This window comes from Nomascus leucogenys, chromosome 22a (genome assembly GCF_006542625.1).
Source record: "Nomascus leucogenys isolate Asia chromosome 22a, Asia_NLE_v1, whole genome shotgun sequence".
Lineage (NCBI taxonomy): Eukaryota > Metazoa > Chordata > Mammalia > Primates > Hylobatidae > Nomascus > Nomascus leucogenys.
This window is the reverse complement of record NC_044402.1, coordinates 76,371,877-76,388,394: the sequence shown is the minus strand read 5'-3', so window position 1 is coordinate 76,388,394 and position 16,518 is coordinate 76,371,877. Positions and strand designations below refer to the sequence as shown.

At 36.6% G+C, this 16,518-nt stretch overlaps 1 protein-coding gene across 1 annotated transcript in view; it reads left to right on the top strand.

The window, feature by feature from the left end:
* Nucleotides 1–224: 224 nt before the first annotated feature.
* LNPK (lunapark, ER junction formation factor) overlaps nt 225–16,518 on the top strand; it is an 86,854-nt gene continuing 70,560 nt past the window's right edge. Inside the window, exons 1-4 of the mRNA XM_030802982.1 lie at nt 225–415; nt 6,933–7,021; nt 9,337–9,378; nt 10,140–10,327. Coding sequence (XP_030658842.1) covers nt 6,995–7,021; nt 9,337–9,378; nt 10,140–10,327 — 257 coding nt within the window. The 5' untranslated portion in view covers nt 225–415; nt 6,933–6,994. The remainder of the gene's footprint in view (nt 416–6,932; nt 7,022–9,336; nt 9,379–10,139; nt 10,328–16,518) is intronic.

Genomic DNA, 16,518 nt, shown 5'->3' with positions numbered 1-16,518 from the left:
TCCTTCTCCACCTAGACTTGGCAGAACAGGCTTTAAAAGCAAAGGAGGCAGCGGAAGAGTAAGAAATAACTATACTCTAAGAGTCATAATAAATGGCAGTACATAACTGCGACACGACACCGAGCAGCCTAAGCTGGCTGCGGAGGCCACAGACACAGGACCCTAACCTCCCGGCCGACCCGCCCCAACAACTACCCGCCCGGGGTACGGTCACGTGACGGGGGAGCGGCGCGCGCCGGCCGCGGCGCCAATTGGCGAGCGGCTGGAGCGCGGGGTTTCATGGGAAGGAGTTGGCCGGGCCTGTCTCTGTCAGTGGCGGCTGCTGTCTGTGCTCTGGAGGCAGGGTAGGCTGGGCGGTGGCGGCCGAGACTGGCGGTGGTGGACGCCCGGGCCGGGCTGCGCCCGCTTCTTGCAGGTAGAACGCTCAAGGGGAGGGCAGTTGGGAGGGCTCTGTAGCGGGGAGGCATGCTGAGCTGTGCCCCTGGGAAATAAGCTGCGGGTTCCCCGCTTGCCTATCCTTGGTGCCCCCGCCTCCTGCTTAGTGGCCTAGAGCTCTGCGGTGGCTGCTAGTCAGGCTGCACGGTGGTGCGCGGAGACCCAGGCTCGCCGCGTTGTTCCCTGGATTTCCCAGCACACTGGCAGTGGTGGTGCTGGAGTCTCGAAACCCTTTTCTCCCCTCTAGGGCTGGTAGTTTCTCCAGCTCGGTTCTAGGAGATTCCAGGTGGTGACTGGCTTGAGCCCCAGCTCTTTGGCCCACCTGTGTGGAGCTTACCGCGACACAGGTGGGGCAAAGAGGTCAGAAGGTCCCAAACTAGCATTTCCTACGCTCAGCTGTCCGCTTTGAGCGTTCTTTCCGCCTCTCTTTCTGAGTTGTGCGGTGGCTCCAAGAGTTGGAAAGACCAGAAGGGACTGAAAACTGTCAGTGTCATGCTGCTGGGCTCTAGCGTGTGGGCGTGGAGTACGTGCTACTTAGAGAAGAGGCTCTCCAACCATTGTCCTTATTTCAGGGATGGTGGGCTGTGAGGTGGAGGGGAAGGGCGAAGATGCATGGTATCAGAGGCGTGGCAGGAGGAGAAAAACAAATCTAAATTCCATCTGTTCATAGTAACGGATTGAGAAAGAGTTGAAATTGGTCAACTCAGCTTTGCTGATGGTGCTTTCACAGTAGTACTAAGCAAGACCCGTGAATCACTGAGGTTTTCATGTTCTGCTTTTCCCACTTGGCCTCCGGTGTGTGTTGCTCGGTGTCTACTGTTTTCTCCTTTCTTTATGGCCTGGGTGTCAGCATTGACAAAATTGACTCTATTCAACAGCGGTTTGGTGGATGTGAGTAAGCTTGGTTTCAGGAATATATTCAAACTGGCAGGGAATGCTCATTTCTTTTCCTTAGCAGCCCCCAGAAGACCAAGTTGACTTTTAACACATTTTCTTAAACAGGAGTGGTGCGTTTAAAATTAGAATTTTAAGGTTGTCTGTTATCTATTGAGATCAGCTCAGTAATGATGTTAATAAACTTATATAGTGTTTATATGTTATAACATATAAACAAGAAAATACAAGAAAAGGAGAAGTTATATGGCTATTAAAAATATATGACTTCATATAGAAATATTTATAATCAAATAGTAATTTTTTGGTGGTATTCAGATGAAAATTGACTTACCATGAAAGCAAGCACTAATCATTATATATTAAGAGTGCTTAATATATAATAGAGGTGTACTTCTTTTCATTAAAATTCTTTTTGAGGAGCAATAAATGTGGCTTGGGCTATTTCAGAATTGTCTTTTCAGTTAGGACATTTGAAAGTTAGAGTTCTAGAATAAATCACCTTTACTCTTCAATTGTGTAGTATAATATGTTATGGAGGTACTGTTGAATGGTGATTAACTTTGGAATTTGATAAACATAAAACTTCCTTTGCTGTTTCCTTCAAAGGCCTACAAAGTTATTTAATGGCAGAGTCTACAGAATTTTTTGCTCTATTTCTTATACTAGAGAAAATGAGAGCAATCTATTTTAGTAAAAATACAAACTGTAATATAATTTTCCAATTTTAGAATTATGAAATAGGTGCTTTCTTTATAAGAAGTTAGAAAGAAATGTGTTTCATATAAATACGTGTGTTTTCTGGTAATAATAATGGCTACAATTTATTAAGCAGTTACTACCATGTGTCGGACACTGTGCTTAATGATACATAATTTCATTTAATTTATACAATTCTATGAAGTGTAGGTATTTTTACCGTTTTGCAAATGCAATAACTGAGGCGTGCAGAGTTTAAGTAATCTGCTCAAGATTGCATAGCTAGTATGTGGTTGAGCCATATTTTGAATCCAGATCTATTTTATTACATTATTTTAATGTGTCTTGGAGTGAGGTGAAAATTTAAGAAAAACATTTCCCAAGATTTAAAATTCTGACACCCAAACCTGAGTGTAAATAGCCATTAGTAGAAAACATTCAAATAAGGTGGTCGACATTATTGTTCATTGAAAAACACATTTAGGTCGGGTGGGGTTGCTCACGCCTGTAATCTCAGCACTTTGGGAGGCCAAGGCAGGCGGATCACTTGAGGTCAGGAGTTCAAGACCAACCTGGGCAACATGGTGAAACCCCGTATCTACTAAAAACACAAAAATTAGCCGAGAGTGGTGGCACACACCTGTAATCCCAGCTACATGGGTGGCTGAGGCAGGAGAATCACTTGATCCCAGGAGGCAGTGGTTGCAGTGAGCTGAGATTGTGCCACTGCACTCCAGCCTGGGCAACAGACTGAGTGAGACTCAGTCTCAACAAAAGAAAAACACACTTAGATGCACCCCGCTCTTAAGGTCATGACAGGTCCTGTTGTGGTATCAGATCAGAGTGGAAAGAAACACTCTCTACATGTTCATGGGAGAGTTCTTGGAGAAAAGTCACTTGGGGTTGAACCATCTGTCCAATCCAGGGCAAGCAAATTGATTTATGACTCAGAAGGAAATGCAAGGTTATTCAGTTCCCATGTATTTTCCATGTATTTGAAAGAAAGGAGAGATGGGTTAGAAAATAGCTACAACCACAGCAGTAAAAACAGTTTGTATTGAGCAATCACTATGTGCCAAGCACTGTTGTAAATAGGTTAGAATACATTATGTCATTTAAGTCTTTCAACAGTTAAGAGGGTCCTTAACTATCTATCCCTCTTTTACAGATGAGGAAATTGAGTAGCAGATAGGTTAAGTAACTGATTTGTCCAAGATTTCACAGTAAGTGATGGGCCACAGGACTTGGAGTTAAGATGTTTGGGTGGAAAGGAGAGAACCAGTGGTTGAATACAGAAGAGGTATGAAATTAAAGCTATGGAGAAATATTTGATTTAATTATTTAATTTTGTTGTGTTTTCACGTCTGTTAGAAAGTACCACCTATTACATATGCATTACAGTAAAACAGTTCCTTTAATAACAGAATTTGATAGAAAAATTGCTAGAACAGTGCAGGTTGACTGTTCTTTGATTATGAACCTGAAAGCATGGATATGGCATTTAATGACTATCACTCTAATATTGTTTTAGAGTACAAATTTAAAAGCATAATCCCTTGCTTCAGGGGTCTTAGAGGCTAAGATGTAGATTGTTTCATTAATACCAAAACAATTCTTTAATCAAATAATTGTCAAAATTGGTATAGTGATATTATGCATGTATTTCATATTGTACTTACTTTAAAATTGATATGCAGTAAACAAGTAAAGGCTGTGCTTGCAGACTTCTAGTACCAGTTCTGTCCCTAGCTGGAGCTACATGATTTTGGCAAATCACTTAACTTCTCTTTAATGCAGATTTAAACACTGAAATGTAATCAAATAAAGGAATTGGGTTACATGATACATTGTACTAATACTGTTTCTTGTGCTTATTACTCACTTTTCATTTCAGTAGATTTATTTACCAACTATTTGATAATGTCAGAGGTGGTTTCATATATTTTACATATAAATATTCAAATCTAATCTATACAAAGCAGACTTTATTTCTGATTTTTTGTTATTGGTAATAACTGGGTGCTTAAAAAATCAAAACTAAAATATTATGTTTGGCTCTGCTGCTTACTTTTTTTTTTTTTTCTTTGTGAGATGGAGTCTCGCTCTGTGACCCAGGCTGGAGTGCAGTGGTGCGATCTTGGCTCACTGCAACCTCTGCCTCCTGGGTTCAAGCAATTCTCTGCCTCAGCCTCCCGAGTAGCTGGGATTATAGGCACCTGCCACCACGCCTGGCTAATTTTTGTAGTTTTTTAGTAGAGACAGGGTTTCACCATCTTGGCCAGGCTGGTCTTGAACTCCTGACCTTGTGATCCACCCGCCTCAGCCTCCCAAAGTGTTGGGATTACAGGCGTGAGCCACCGCACCCGGCCTGCTTACTGTCTTTGGGATGTTACTTAGCATACTACTTCACTTCTCTTGCCTTAGATTTCTCATTTGTAAAATGGAGGGATAGTAGTATCTAAATGCTAAAATTAATATAAAGCATTTGGGCGGGGCGTGGTGGCTCACGCCTATAATCCCCAGCACTTTGAGAGACTGAGGTGGGCAGATCACTTGAGGCCAGGAGTTCGAGACCAACCTGGCAAACGAGGTGAAATCCCTGTCTCTACCAAAAAAAAAAAAAAAAAAAAAAATTAGCCGGGTGTGGTGGCCCATGCCTATAGTCCCAGCTACACCTTTGGAGACCGAGATGGGAGAATTGCTTTAACCCTGGAGATGGAGGTTGGCTCAATAGCCAAGATCGCACCACTGCACTCCAGCCTGGGTGTCAGTGAGACCCTGTCTCAAAAAAAAATTTATATTTATACACACACACACACACACACACACACACACCCACACACACAGCATTTGTTTTAGGGCCGCTAGAAATGAAGTACTAAGTGTTTAACTGATATTGGTGTTGTCATTAATTTCAAATATTAAAAATTCTGATCACAGTCTTAGGGTGTGATGGTTAGAAACTTGACATTGAAGGATATAATTCTACTTCAAACCAAAGTATGTAGGTTGGTTGTGTACAGAACACTGCTAGACACCATACACTAGTTCCAGAATAGTGGAATGATGTATATTTTGAGAATAACAAGTGATTCATATGAATCTACCCCCTTCACCCACCTTTTTGGTAGTTATTTTTAGCATCTCGAGGGTTTTTAGATTTACTTACTGTCATAATTCAGATAGAAATTTATAGTTTAATCATTAGAATTCCTAGATTTTCTACAACCACATTTTAGAAATTTGAGTACTAAGCAAATACTAAATGATTAATAATATTTAGATTGCAACTTAAATGTGACTTGAAACATTCATTATAGTTATAAACCTTAGAGTTTTTCAGGACAGATTATACGTGTTTCTGTCCTTAAAAATTACTTTGTGAGTGAAAGTATTTTACAGTTAGGCTTTTTGTTACTTTTCTGAGAAACTCCAAGATAGCTATGCCTTATGCTAATTACAATATATAAATAATTTTGCAGAGTGAGTGTTCTTACTTGATACTGGTATTATTTTGTGTTTACATTTATGGTTAAAAAATGTGAGAAGTATGACATAGGTAACCTTTTAGGAGGTGGAGAAGGAGTAGTTTTATACATTGGCAAGTATCTAACTGTAACCTGGTTAAAATATGTCAGTTTGAAATTATACTTTTACCATTTCAACTTAAAAGAATAAAAATTTATGTAATCATTGTCCAGTAAGTTGATTTAGAATATAATATTGTTGAGTCTATTATAAAACATTTGAGAGTCATAGAAAAACAACTAAAAGAAGTGGTTATAGAGCCAGCTGAACTGAAGGTCAGCTAGCTTCAGGGACTTATATACAATGTCAGGGAGAAATGTTTATTTGGGCATTGAACAGTAGTGTTTAGTAATAGAGGCTAGAAATCTGAAGATAAAGGGACTCTAGGCCATATTTCTTCTGAGCTATTGGGCAAATCACTAAACCTCTTTTCACTTAGTTTTCTTATCTGTGAGATGGTAATACTATAGACTATCCTGCGAGAAAGTGGTGGTATTATTAACTAAGAGAAAAGAAAATTAAGGCTCAGAATCATTGTGATTTGCTAAAGGTCACAGATAGTCTTGTAATCCTTATTTTCTTATTCATAACTCAGTTGGCTTTCTCTTATTACTTGTAAGGTGATATTCTAAACATTGTAAAACACTTCTATTCCAGATAACTAGTTTAGTTGGGAGACAGCTGGATGGTAAAAATTATTTTATTTAAGTGTATACTATGAAAGTAGTATGGTAAAACTTGTTACCAGAACAACATAGAGAACCTATTTTAAAGAATAGAAAATAGCGAAGTGGTAAGAATATACATTTCTAAACTGCATTGTCATTTAAAAAGCTTTTCAAAGTTTATTTTCCCTTTTAAATCTGTTCTGGTTTTGAAGAATGGATTTTTAAAAGGTGGGTTTGGTGGTTTGCAATGGCTCATGCCTATAATCCCAGCAGTTTGGGAGGCTGAGGCGGGCAGATCACTTGAGGCCAGGAGTTCAAGACCAGCCTGGCCAACATAGCAAAACTCCGTCTCTACCAAGAATACAAAAATTAGCCAGGCATAGTGGTGCGCACCTGTAGTCCCAGCTACTCAGGAGGCTGAGGCACAAGAATCGCTTAACCTGGGAGGCGGATGTTGCAGTGAGTTGAGATCTCGCTACTGCACTCCAGCCTGGGCAACACAGAGAGACTCCATCTCAAAAAAAAAAAAAAAAAGGAAAAAGGTAGACTCTATCCCAATAACTGTCTGAAATCAGATTCCTCAGATTCCATATATGTGGCATCCAAAGAAATTAATATTTCATAACATTTTTTAGGCAGTATTGCAACATCTATAGTGGGTATGCTGTGTGTTTAACTTAACATTTTAAATACTTGCTTTATTTCTAGCTGTGACTTCCTTTGGACAATTGATGATATTTATCATTGTGCCCAGTTTCTACAAATAAAAGATGGGTGGATTATTTTCTCGATGGAGGGTAAGGTACTTTTCTTTACAGCTAGTTCTTGAGTCTAATATAAAAGTGTCACATAAAGCTATTTGTGAAAGTCTCCTTTGATTATAGCCTTGAATAGTAGTTTGCTATTTTCCTTAACTTTTTTTCTTCTCTTTTGAATTACTTTTCTATTTTTTTATTTTAATACTTCCATTTGTTCTGTAGGTGTCCAATGCCTCTGTTTAACAGAATTATTTCACTTGGATATATGAATTATTTTTATTTCTGTATTTCTGTATTTGCATGCAAATGGCTATCTTGTTTTCTTATACTTCCTAAGTTTCAAGCTTATTTGAAAGGTAGTTGAAAATAAGTATTCTAGGCCGGGCGCGGTGGCTCACGCCTATAATCCCAGCACTTTGGGAGGCTGAGGTGGGCAGATCATGAGTTCAGGAGTTCAAGACCAGCCTGGCCAACATGGTGAAACCCCGTCTCTACTAAAAACACAAAAATTAGCTCGGCATAGTGGTGCGCACCTGTAATCCCAGCTACTCGGGAGGCTGAGGCAGGAGAATGGCTTGAACCCAGAAGGTGGAGGTTGCAGTGAGCCGAGATTGTGCCCCTGCACTCCAGCCTGGGTGACAGAGCAAGACTCTGTCTCACGAAAAAAAAGTATTCTATACAATACTTGTTTTTTACAGACTGTATCTTTTTACTTGAAGCTTATCATAAATATTAACTAAAGTCACACTACATGTGCTTTTAGAAATTATAGGTTAAACAAAATTAGAAATGCAGTTTGATTTTATTGGATAAGCTTTTAGAGGAAGTATCTCAAAGTTACAGCTGGAAAATATGAATTGTATAAATTATATAACTCCGTTTCTACTAAAAATACAAAAATTAGCTGGGCGTGGTGGTGGGCGCCTGCAATCCCAGCTACTCAGGAGGCTGAGGCAGGATCGCTTCAATCCAGAAGATGAAGGTTGCAGTGAGCCGAGATTGTGCCACTGCACTCCAGCCTGGGCGACAGAGCTAGACTCTGTCTCAAAAAAAAGAAAAAAAATTTATATAAATGCTCTTCTCAAATATAAGAGGAGATAAGGTAGTCTAGGATAAACTACTTATTTTTTTTTACTCCTTATTACCATAGAGTCTAACTATACTTGGTACATAATTTAGGTTTTGGGCTATTGTTGGAAGAGCCTTGTTTTGAACCAGCATTATATTGACCTTGTTATGACCTTATAATAATCTGCCCAAGGATCAAATTTATCTCTTCTTGCTTTGTCTTTCATATAAGGTTGAACCATATGAAATTGCCAGTATTCAACTGCTTGGACTTAGCAAAATGTCAATTTCATATGGTTAACTCTAGTGTTAACAACTCTTATGGAAACTACAATGAACTGATATTCATTACCCTCTTGGATTGTTGAGTATGTAATTGGTAAATATTTTTTCAAGGGTTTTATGAGCGATTTTGGCTGGTTTTTATTCTAGACGTATAAAAAATATCTTTGGCAAACAAGCTTTGCTATAATGAAGTATTCTTAGATGTCCTTTTAAAATCTGATCTGCAAAAAGTACTTTAGGAATTTAGAATGAAGATAGCCTGTTGATTTTGACCTCCAGAGTCTTAAGTGAACTTTTAGCTATAGCAAATCAGACCATTTTTAGTCCGTAAATTTTTTTAATGTGTTAATTCTTTTGAGTAATCATTCCTAAGAATTTTTTTTGGAGGAAAACGTGTGTTTTTTTAATTTTTAAATTAAATTCATTTTTTTTTTTGAGATGGAGCCTTGCTCTGTCACCCAGGCTGGAGTGCAGTGGTGCGATCTCGGCTCACTGCAACCTCTGGCTCCCAGGTTCAATCAATTCTCATGCCTCAGCCTCCTGAGTAGCTGGGATTACAAGGGCATGCCACCATGCCCAGCTCATTTTTGGATTTTTAGTAGACCAGTTGGCCAAGCTGGTCTCAAACTCCTGACCCTAAGTGATCTGCCCACCTTGACCTCCCAAAGTGCAGGCAGGAGCCACTGTGCGTGGCCAAAATTTGTTTCTTTCTAGAACGGTGTGTTCTGTTGAGGTTAAGAATGGTAAAAATTGAGCTATCAGAATTAAAAGTCTTTGTAGGATTAAAAAAGTTAAGTAGGGAAATGCTTATTTCTTTAATCTTACGTAGTTCTGTTTGCAATTATAATTTTTATTTAAATCTTAGTTATAAACAAGAATGCATATTTGCTTGACAAGATTTGAGAAAATTTAATTTTGAAATAAATGTTCTTTAATTATATCAAAATGTAAAGGTTTGTGATAAGTTTTAATGCTGTCTCTTGTTTCTGTTTCTATAACAGACAAAACCTTCAACTGTAGAAGTTCTAGAAAGTATAGATAAGGTATGTTCTTTGGCTATGAGGTATTTTAATTCATTTTTGGTATTAAGTAAATATTATGTAGTATATATTATTTTGGAGACCAAATCTGGTATGGGAATTTAGAACTGATATAGAGTGAGTCTGAGAACTTTAGTGTTATGTGATCTCAAAAAAATCCAAAGTCTATCAGTGACTTAAGGAGTTTGTTTCAAGTAATAGAGCCAGTTAGAATGAAATTAGATCTGTAGTGTGGTGTAAATCAGTGTTACAGGTAGGACAAAATAGATGAGATCCTGTATGATAATTTTTATCAGTCTACAAAATTTTCACAGCTTTTTATATACTATTATCAAAAATGATTATTTTCTGGGAATATTGAGAGTGATAGATGGGTTACTGTTTTAATTTTTATTAATTATTTTTCTTATTGCTAGATTTTTTAAATGCCTTTTATAGGAGGAATTATTACTTATTTGACTCAACAAATATTATTGCTGATACCAATTTCATTCTCTGAATCTTTGCCAATTTGATAGTTTAAAAATAGTAATTAATTTTGCATTGTAAAAATGATTTGTTAGAATAAGCATTATACATTTTTAACTTCATTTTTAGTTTTCTTTTTCATATTATGTTTTGTTTTAAACTGTTAGGATATTATGCTTTATTGAACTTTAAATAGGAGTTTTTTCTTAAATATCTTTCCTGCTAAAATTTTTTAACATTTTAATTTCTTTATGAAGTTTGAAATTTACTAACATGGAATAATTTTCTCTTAACAGGAAATTCAAGCATTAGAAGAATTTAGGGAAAAAAATCAGAGATTACAAAAATTATGGGTTGGAAGATTAATTCTGTATTCCTCAGTTCTCTGTCTGTTTACATGCTTAATTGTATATTTGTGGTATCTTCCTGATGAATTTACAGCAAGACTTGCCATGACACTCCCATTTTTTGCTTTTCCATTGATGTAAGTAAATTATTCTTTTTGTTGATCTTTTCCTTTTCTGACTAGAGTCTTAATGTATATCTAATATGTATATTCAGTCTCTTTATTATTAAGTGGTAATATCTGATTGAGTTTGAATTTCTTTCACAATTTGAAAAGATTTTTTTAAAATAGTAGAACAATTGTTTTAAACCTTCGTTTGTAATCCAATATACCTGAGGAATATTACCTAGTAATATGAGTAATAATTGCTCTATATGGCAATGTTTTATGATTTTCTAGTAGATGACCATGCTCCCTGAGGGGCACGGGGCATGGAGTAGTGGGTAATGGCAAGCGGGGCAGGGTTTGTAAAACCAAAAGAATAACTGCTCAAATTATTCTGAATATATTCCATTCACCTCAACTCTCTTCCCTTCATTCTACTGCTGTATAGTCACTGCTATAAAGCAATTGACCCTTATTTTAGAAATATTTTATAATATAGCACTGTTTAGGAGGTGTATGATGACTGAGAATTTTGAGAGACAATTTAATAAAAAGTTTGTTTATTCAGTCAACAAGCATTTATGGGTACCAATTGTTTAGACATTGGATCATAATGGTGTATGGTACATAAAAATACAAAACTCTCTGACTCTATATCTTAGACTGCAAACATTAAGTAATGAGTATGATGAATGTTATAAAAGAGGAGTGTAAAATGCTATGGGAGCATTTAATAGGGGCATTGCCTCAGTCTGAGTACTACTATAAAAAATGTGTTTGTTTAGTCTTTAGTGCAGGGCATATTTTCAATTTGAAACTCCTGAAGCTTGTAAAATTATAAGTTCGTATGTAGCTACAAGAGCTGAAATTGAGTGCTTTCATAATATTGCAAAATAATTATCTCTGCTACTTTCTTTATTTTCATTTTTTGAAATCTTTTGGAATGATTTTATCCCAGAAGTAGTGGATTTTATAATTGTGAGCCCCTTTTCCTTGTTTCCCTTACCTTTTTTCATAAGAGGAGAGAAAAGAAAATTACAAAATAATTATGAGATGTTTAGTTGATTTAAGCACTTTTAAATACTCAAAAATGCACTTTACATCTGTTTCCATATAAAGATTGATTTTTTGATCATAAAAGACTTGTATCTAGTTGTAACAGAATGTCTGATAGCAAACTCTATGGTGTTAATTCTAATGTCTATCCAAAAACTATGATCTAGATTTGCTATTATGATTCATAACAGTTTTTTGTGGGGCAAATAAATTATATACTAATTGTTCTTTAGAAGCAGGAAAACTTCATTTCTTTGAAAATGTAATTTCTTCAATTCAGTCTTTCTGATATTTTGGGTATGAAGCTTTCTTATCCTTACTGTGTCCCTCTGATTTTTCTGCATCACCTGCATCTAGTATATCTTGGCTCATTTAGCTTCAGAGCCATTTTTCACTTTGTCTCATTGATATTTGTAACCTCGTTCTCAACTGTTGTAGCTTCTATTTCAGTGAGCTTTTCACTTTTTGAAGCACAGACTGGTTATCCAACAAAGAATAGCATTGTCCTGATCGATGACAATTAAAAAAGCATGAAATAAAGCACAATGTGAAAGTGGATGTTGTGGTAAAAAGAAAGAAGACTTAGGACATTTTCTTATGTGTGTAACGTGAGTTGTTGCCTTTTGTGTGTAATGTGAGCTTATCCCTGGACTTTTTTCTTTGGGAAACAGTGTCTTAGTCTGTTTAGTGTTGCTATAAAGGAATACCTGAGGCTGGGTAGTTTATAAAGAAACGAGGTTTATTTGGCTCATGGTTCTGCAGACTGTACAAGAAGTATGGCACCAGCATCTGCATCTGGTGAGGGCCTCAGGCTGCTTCACTCTTGGCAGAAGGTGGCAGGGAGCTAGCATATGCAGAGATGACTTGGTGAGAGAGAAAGCAAGAGATAGGGGAGGTGCCAGTTTCTTTTTAACAACCAGCTCTCAGGAACTAATAGAGGGCGAATTCTCACCATGCCCCAGGGAGGACATTCATCTGTTCATGAGATCCACCCCCATGACCCAAACACCTCCCATTAGGCCCCACCTCCAACACTGGGGGACAGATTTCAACATGAGGTTTGGAGGGTCAAATATCCAAATCATAGCAAACAGTTATGAGGGCTGGACTTGGATTTACTTAAAGACTTAGAGGCAAAAGGGGCAATAAAGTATGTTGTTTTGCTCAACACTGTCTACGTTGATTATATAGTTTAGAAATCTACCTGATATCTCTAAAAAGTGACTGCTGTCTACACATTCCCAGTTTCCCAAATGCTTTTACTGGAAAGGTCATGGATCAGGACTGAACATATATTGTATAACTATTCCAAAATTATTCTTTATGTTAGAATATCAATATTCTATATAACATCCTTTGAAATTTTATTATATTTTCACTTCAGAATGTAATATGGAGGAGTTTAATATAATTCCACATACTACTTTTCGGCCTTTCAGATTCAATAGTATATTTACCTCCCTTGATCTTTTCAACTATTACTGAAACTTAAATCATAATATAAATGCCAGATTTATTTTGTAGGAGTCATTAAGGCTACACACCATAGTGAGGGAAGGTTTGGGTTACGTAAAGTTACAATTTTGTATTTCTGCATTATGCTAGCAAATATGCATTACCTTGGGAGTTGGTTCATTTTCTAAGTCAGCAACCATTAAGTTTTGTTTCTATGTTAACTAATGCTACAAGCAATCTTGTAGACTTTTACTTTCGGATACCTTATTTTTACGAATTATAACTTTCTAGACATTTCATTCTCTGTAATTTTAGAGACTGATCATCATCATAAGATATTGAGGAGTTAGCCATAATTTTCTTATTTGTTTTTGACTCTCAAAATGGGGTTGTTGGGGAAGAAATTTAAGCAAGGGAATTGAGGAAGGTGGTCATATTCCTATTTCTCTTCTTGTATCTCCACTTTAATTGAAAGCCATTTAAGGATAGGGATTTGTTCTTACACAATTTTCATGCCTCCTCTCTCTCCCCACAAGTAGCACATGTTAGGTATTTCCTCAATCCAGCTAGGTTGACAAACATAATTTGTAACCTTTTGAAGAAAGTTAAATGTTTGTTTCATGATACACTAGTAAGAATACAAGTGTCTTTCAGCCAGGCATGGTGGCTCACGCCTGTAATCCCAGCACTTTGGGAGGCTGAGGCGGGTGGATCACAAGGTAAGGAGATCGGGACCATCCTAGCTAACACGGTAAAACCCCATCTCTACTAAAAATACAAAAAAATTAGCCTAGCATGGTGGCGGGCTCCTGTAGTCCCAGCTACTTGGGAGACTGAGGCAGGAGAATGTCGTGAACCCGGAAGGCAGAGCTTACAGTGAGCCGAGGTTGCGCCACTGCTCTCCAGCCTGGGCGACAGACTCAGAAGTAACCTCAAAAGGAATTTTTAGATATGGCTTTTATATATAATAAAGAAGATATTTGTAAGGAAAAATGGTTTTGAGTTGTATGCCCCAAAAAACAAAAGCAAGAAATTCTTGATTCTTATTTTTTATACAAAAATAAATCATTGTTACTATTTTGCCTAAACATGAAGGTAATTATTGCTGAAGTCTTTGGTGGTTAAATAAGCTGACAAAGAAGTCAACATAGTTATAAATATTAAGACCTGTATATCAATTCATCTCTAACTTTTTTTTTTTGAGACAGTGTCTTACTCTGTTGCCCAGGCTGGAGTGTAATGGCGCAATCTTGCCTCACTGCATCCTCTGCCTCCCAGGCTCAAGCAATTCTCGTGCCTCAGCTTCCTGAGTAGTGAGGATTATAGGCATTCACCACCATGCCTGTCTAATTTTTATGTGTGTGTGTGTGTTTTTTTTTTTAGTAGAGATGGGGTGTCAGCATGTTGACCAGGCTGGTCTCAAACTCTTGGCCTCAAGTGATCTGCCCGTCTCGGCCTCACAAAGTGTTGGTATTACAGGCATGAGCCACCACGCCCAGCTCATCGTTAGATTTATATATTGCTAAATCTCATCTAAAAACATTTTGATAAATTGGATAGGGCTTATGATATGGTTGTTTGAAAAAGAACACAAGTTTGGCAGAAAGGGCGAAAGAGGTAACAAAACAATGTTGCATATATGAGGGTTGGTGAAAAACCACCAGGTTTATAGAATGTTAATTCTTTACCCAAAGTAAGGAAGGTTTAGTTATATTGATTGAATTGAGATATTCCGCTATATTTCAACTTTTAGCGTTTTTAGTTTGAGTACAGTAAAACACTGAATACTGAGGTTTTAAAATGTTTACGCTGTCCTCTGTGTGATTCTATTATATTGAAGTTCCAAGTATTTCCTGTTAGGACACATATTTTTTTAGTTCAAGTCATTAGGTATTATTGAACAAAAATTCATGCTGTAGTAATGTTCCAAGTAGCATTAATTTCATTCAGAAAAGAACAACAAATGCTTTGATGAATGTGAGTCAAAGAAATTTTTTATTTCTCAACTGATTGTATATATGAATGTAGTGATTTTCTTTTTTATTATACTTTAAGTTTTAGGGTACATGTGCACAATGTGCAGGTTTGTTACATGTGTTTGCATGTGCCATGTTGGTGTGCTGCACCCATTAACTCGTCATTTAACATTAGGTATATCTCCTAATGCTATCCCTCCCTCCTCCCCCCACCCCACAACAGGCCCCAGTGTGTGATGGTCCCCTTCCTGTGTCCATGTGTTCTCATTGTTCAATTCCCACCTATGAGTGAGAACATGCGGTGTTTGGTTTTTTGTCCTTGCGATAGTTTGCTGAGAATGATGGTTTCCAGCTTCATCCATGTCCCTGCAAAGGACATGAGCTCATCATTTTTTATGGCTGCATAGTATTCCATGGTGTATATGTGCCACATTTTCTTAATCTAGTCTGTCATTGTTGGACATTTGGGTTGGTTCCAAGTCTTTGCTATTGTGAATAGTGCCGCAATAAACATACGTGTGCGTGTGTCTTTATAGCAGCATGATTTATAATCCTTTGGGTATATACCCAGTAATGGGATGGCTGGGTCAAATGGTATTTCTAGTGATTTTCTATACTAATTTTATATTCAACTATAATAATAGTTTTATTGTTTGTAATAATATTTTTGGTTGATTCTTTGAGAGCTTCCAAGTATGCAATCATATAATCTGTAAATAGCAATAATTTTACCACCTCCTTTTGTTTTTTTCGTTTGTTATTTTTTTCTCTTTTGATATGTTTGATTTTTTTTCTCTTGGCTAATTATGTTAGCTAATACCTTTAGGACAGTGTTAAGTTGTAGAGAAAATAGTGGACATACTTGATATGTTTTTTTGGGAATTCTTCTAATGTTTCACCATTGGGCATTATTCTGACTTTTGGATTGAGACAGATATATTTGATCATGTTAAGGAATTTTCTACCTATTCTTACTGTATTTAGTTTTTTTTTTTTTTTAAATCAAGAAAGGTTGTTGAACGTTGTTAAATACAGTTCATTATCTATGGAGATACCATATGATTTTTCATCTTCTCTTGATACGAAGGGATTATATTAAATATTGAATCATTCTTGAATTCCAGGAAAAATTTCTGCTTTCAGTCTTGTGATCATTTTATAAAAACATCCGAAAACTTTTCTTTATTTTCATTCTTTGTTGAAACAATAACACTGTACATGTTTTTGAAACTATGACATTTCTGACCAATGCTTTAGTTTTATGCCATGGGTGTTGGTATATAGTGATTTATTTTGGTTATTTTCAAGATATCGTGATTTTTTGGAGGGAGTTATAATCTGTGAGTTATTTATGGATGGCAAATATATATTTATATTTTTATTTATTGTCTTAGTTAAAATTTCTAGTTTTATTGTATTGCTCTCAGAGAATGTTAAATATTTCTGATGTAAATTTATTGAGTTTTTTTGGTGGAATGTTATTTGGTCAATTTTTTAAGTGTTTCATGAACATTTGAAGATGTATTCTCTTTTTTCAGTTACACAGAGTTGAATATTAGCAATGAGAACTACCTTATGCTATATAGATCTTCTATGTCCTAATAGTGTATTTCTACTTCTCCCTGTATTTCTTTTGGTTTTGCTTTGTGAATGTTGATGCTTTGCTCTTTACATGGGTATTTCTGTTATATCTTCATTGTAAACACATCCTTTAAAAAGAATTTTTAATTTTGAAAA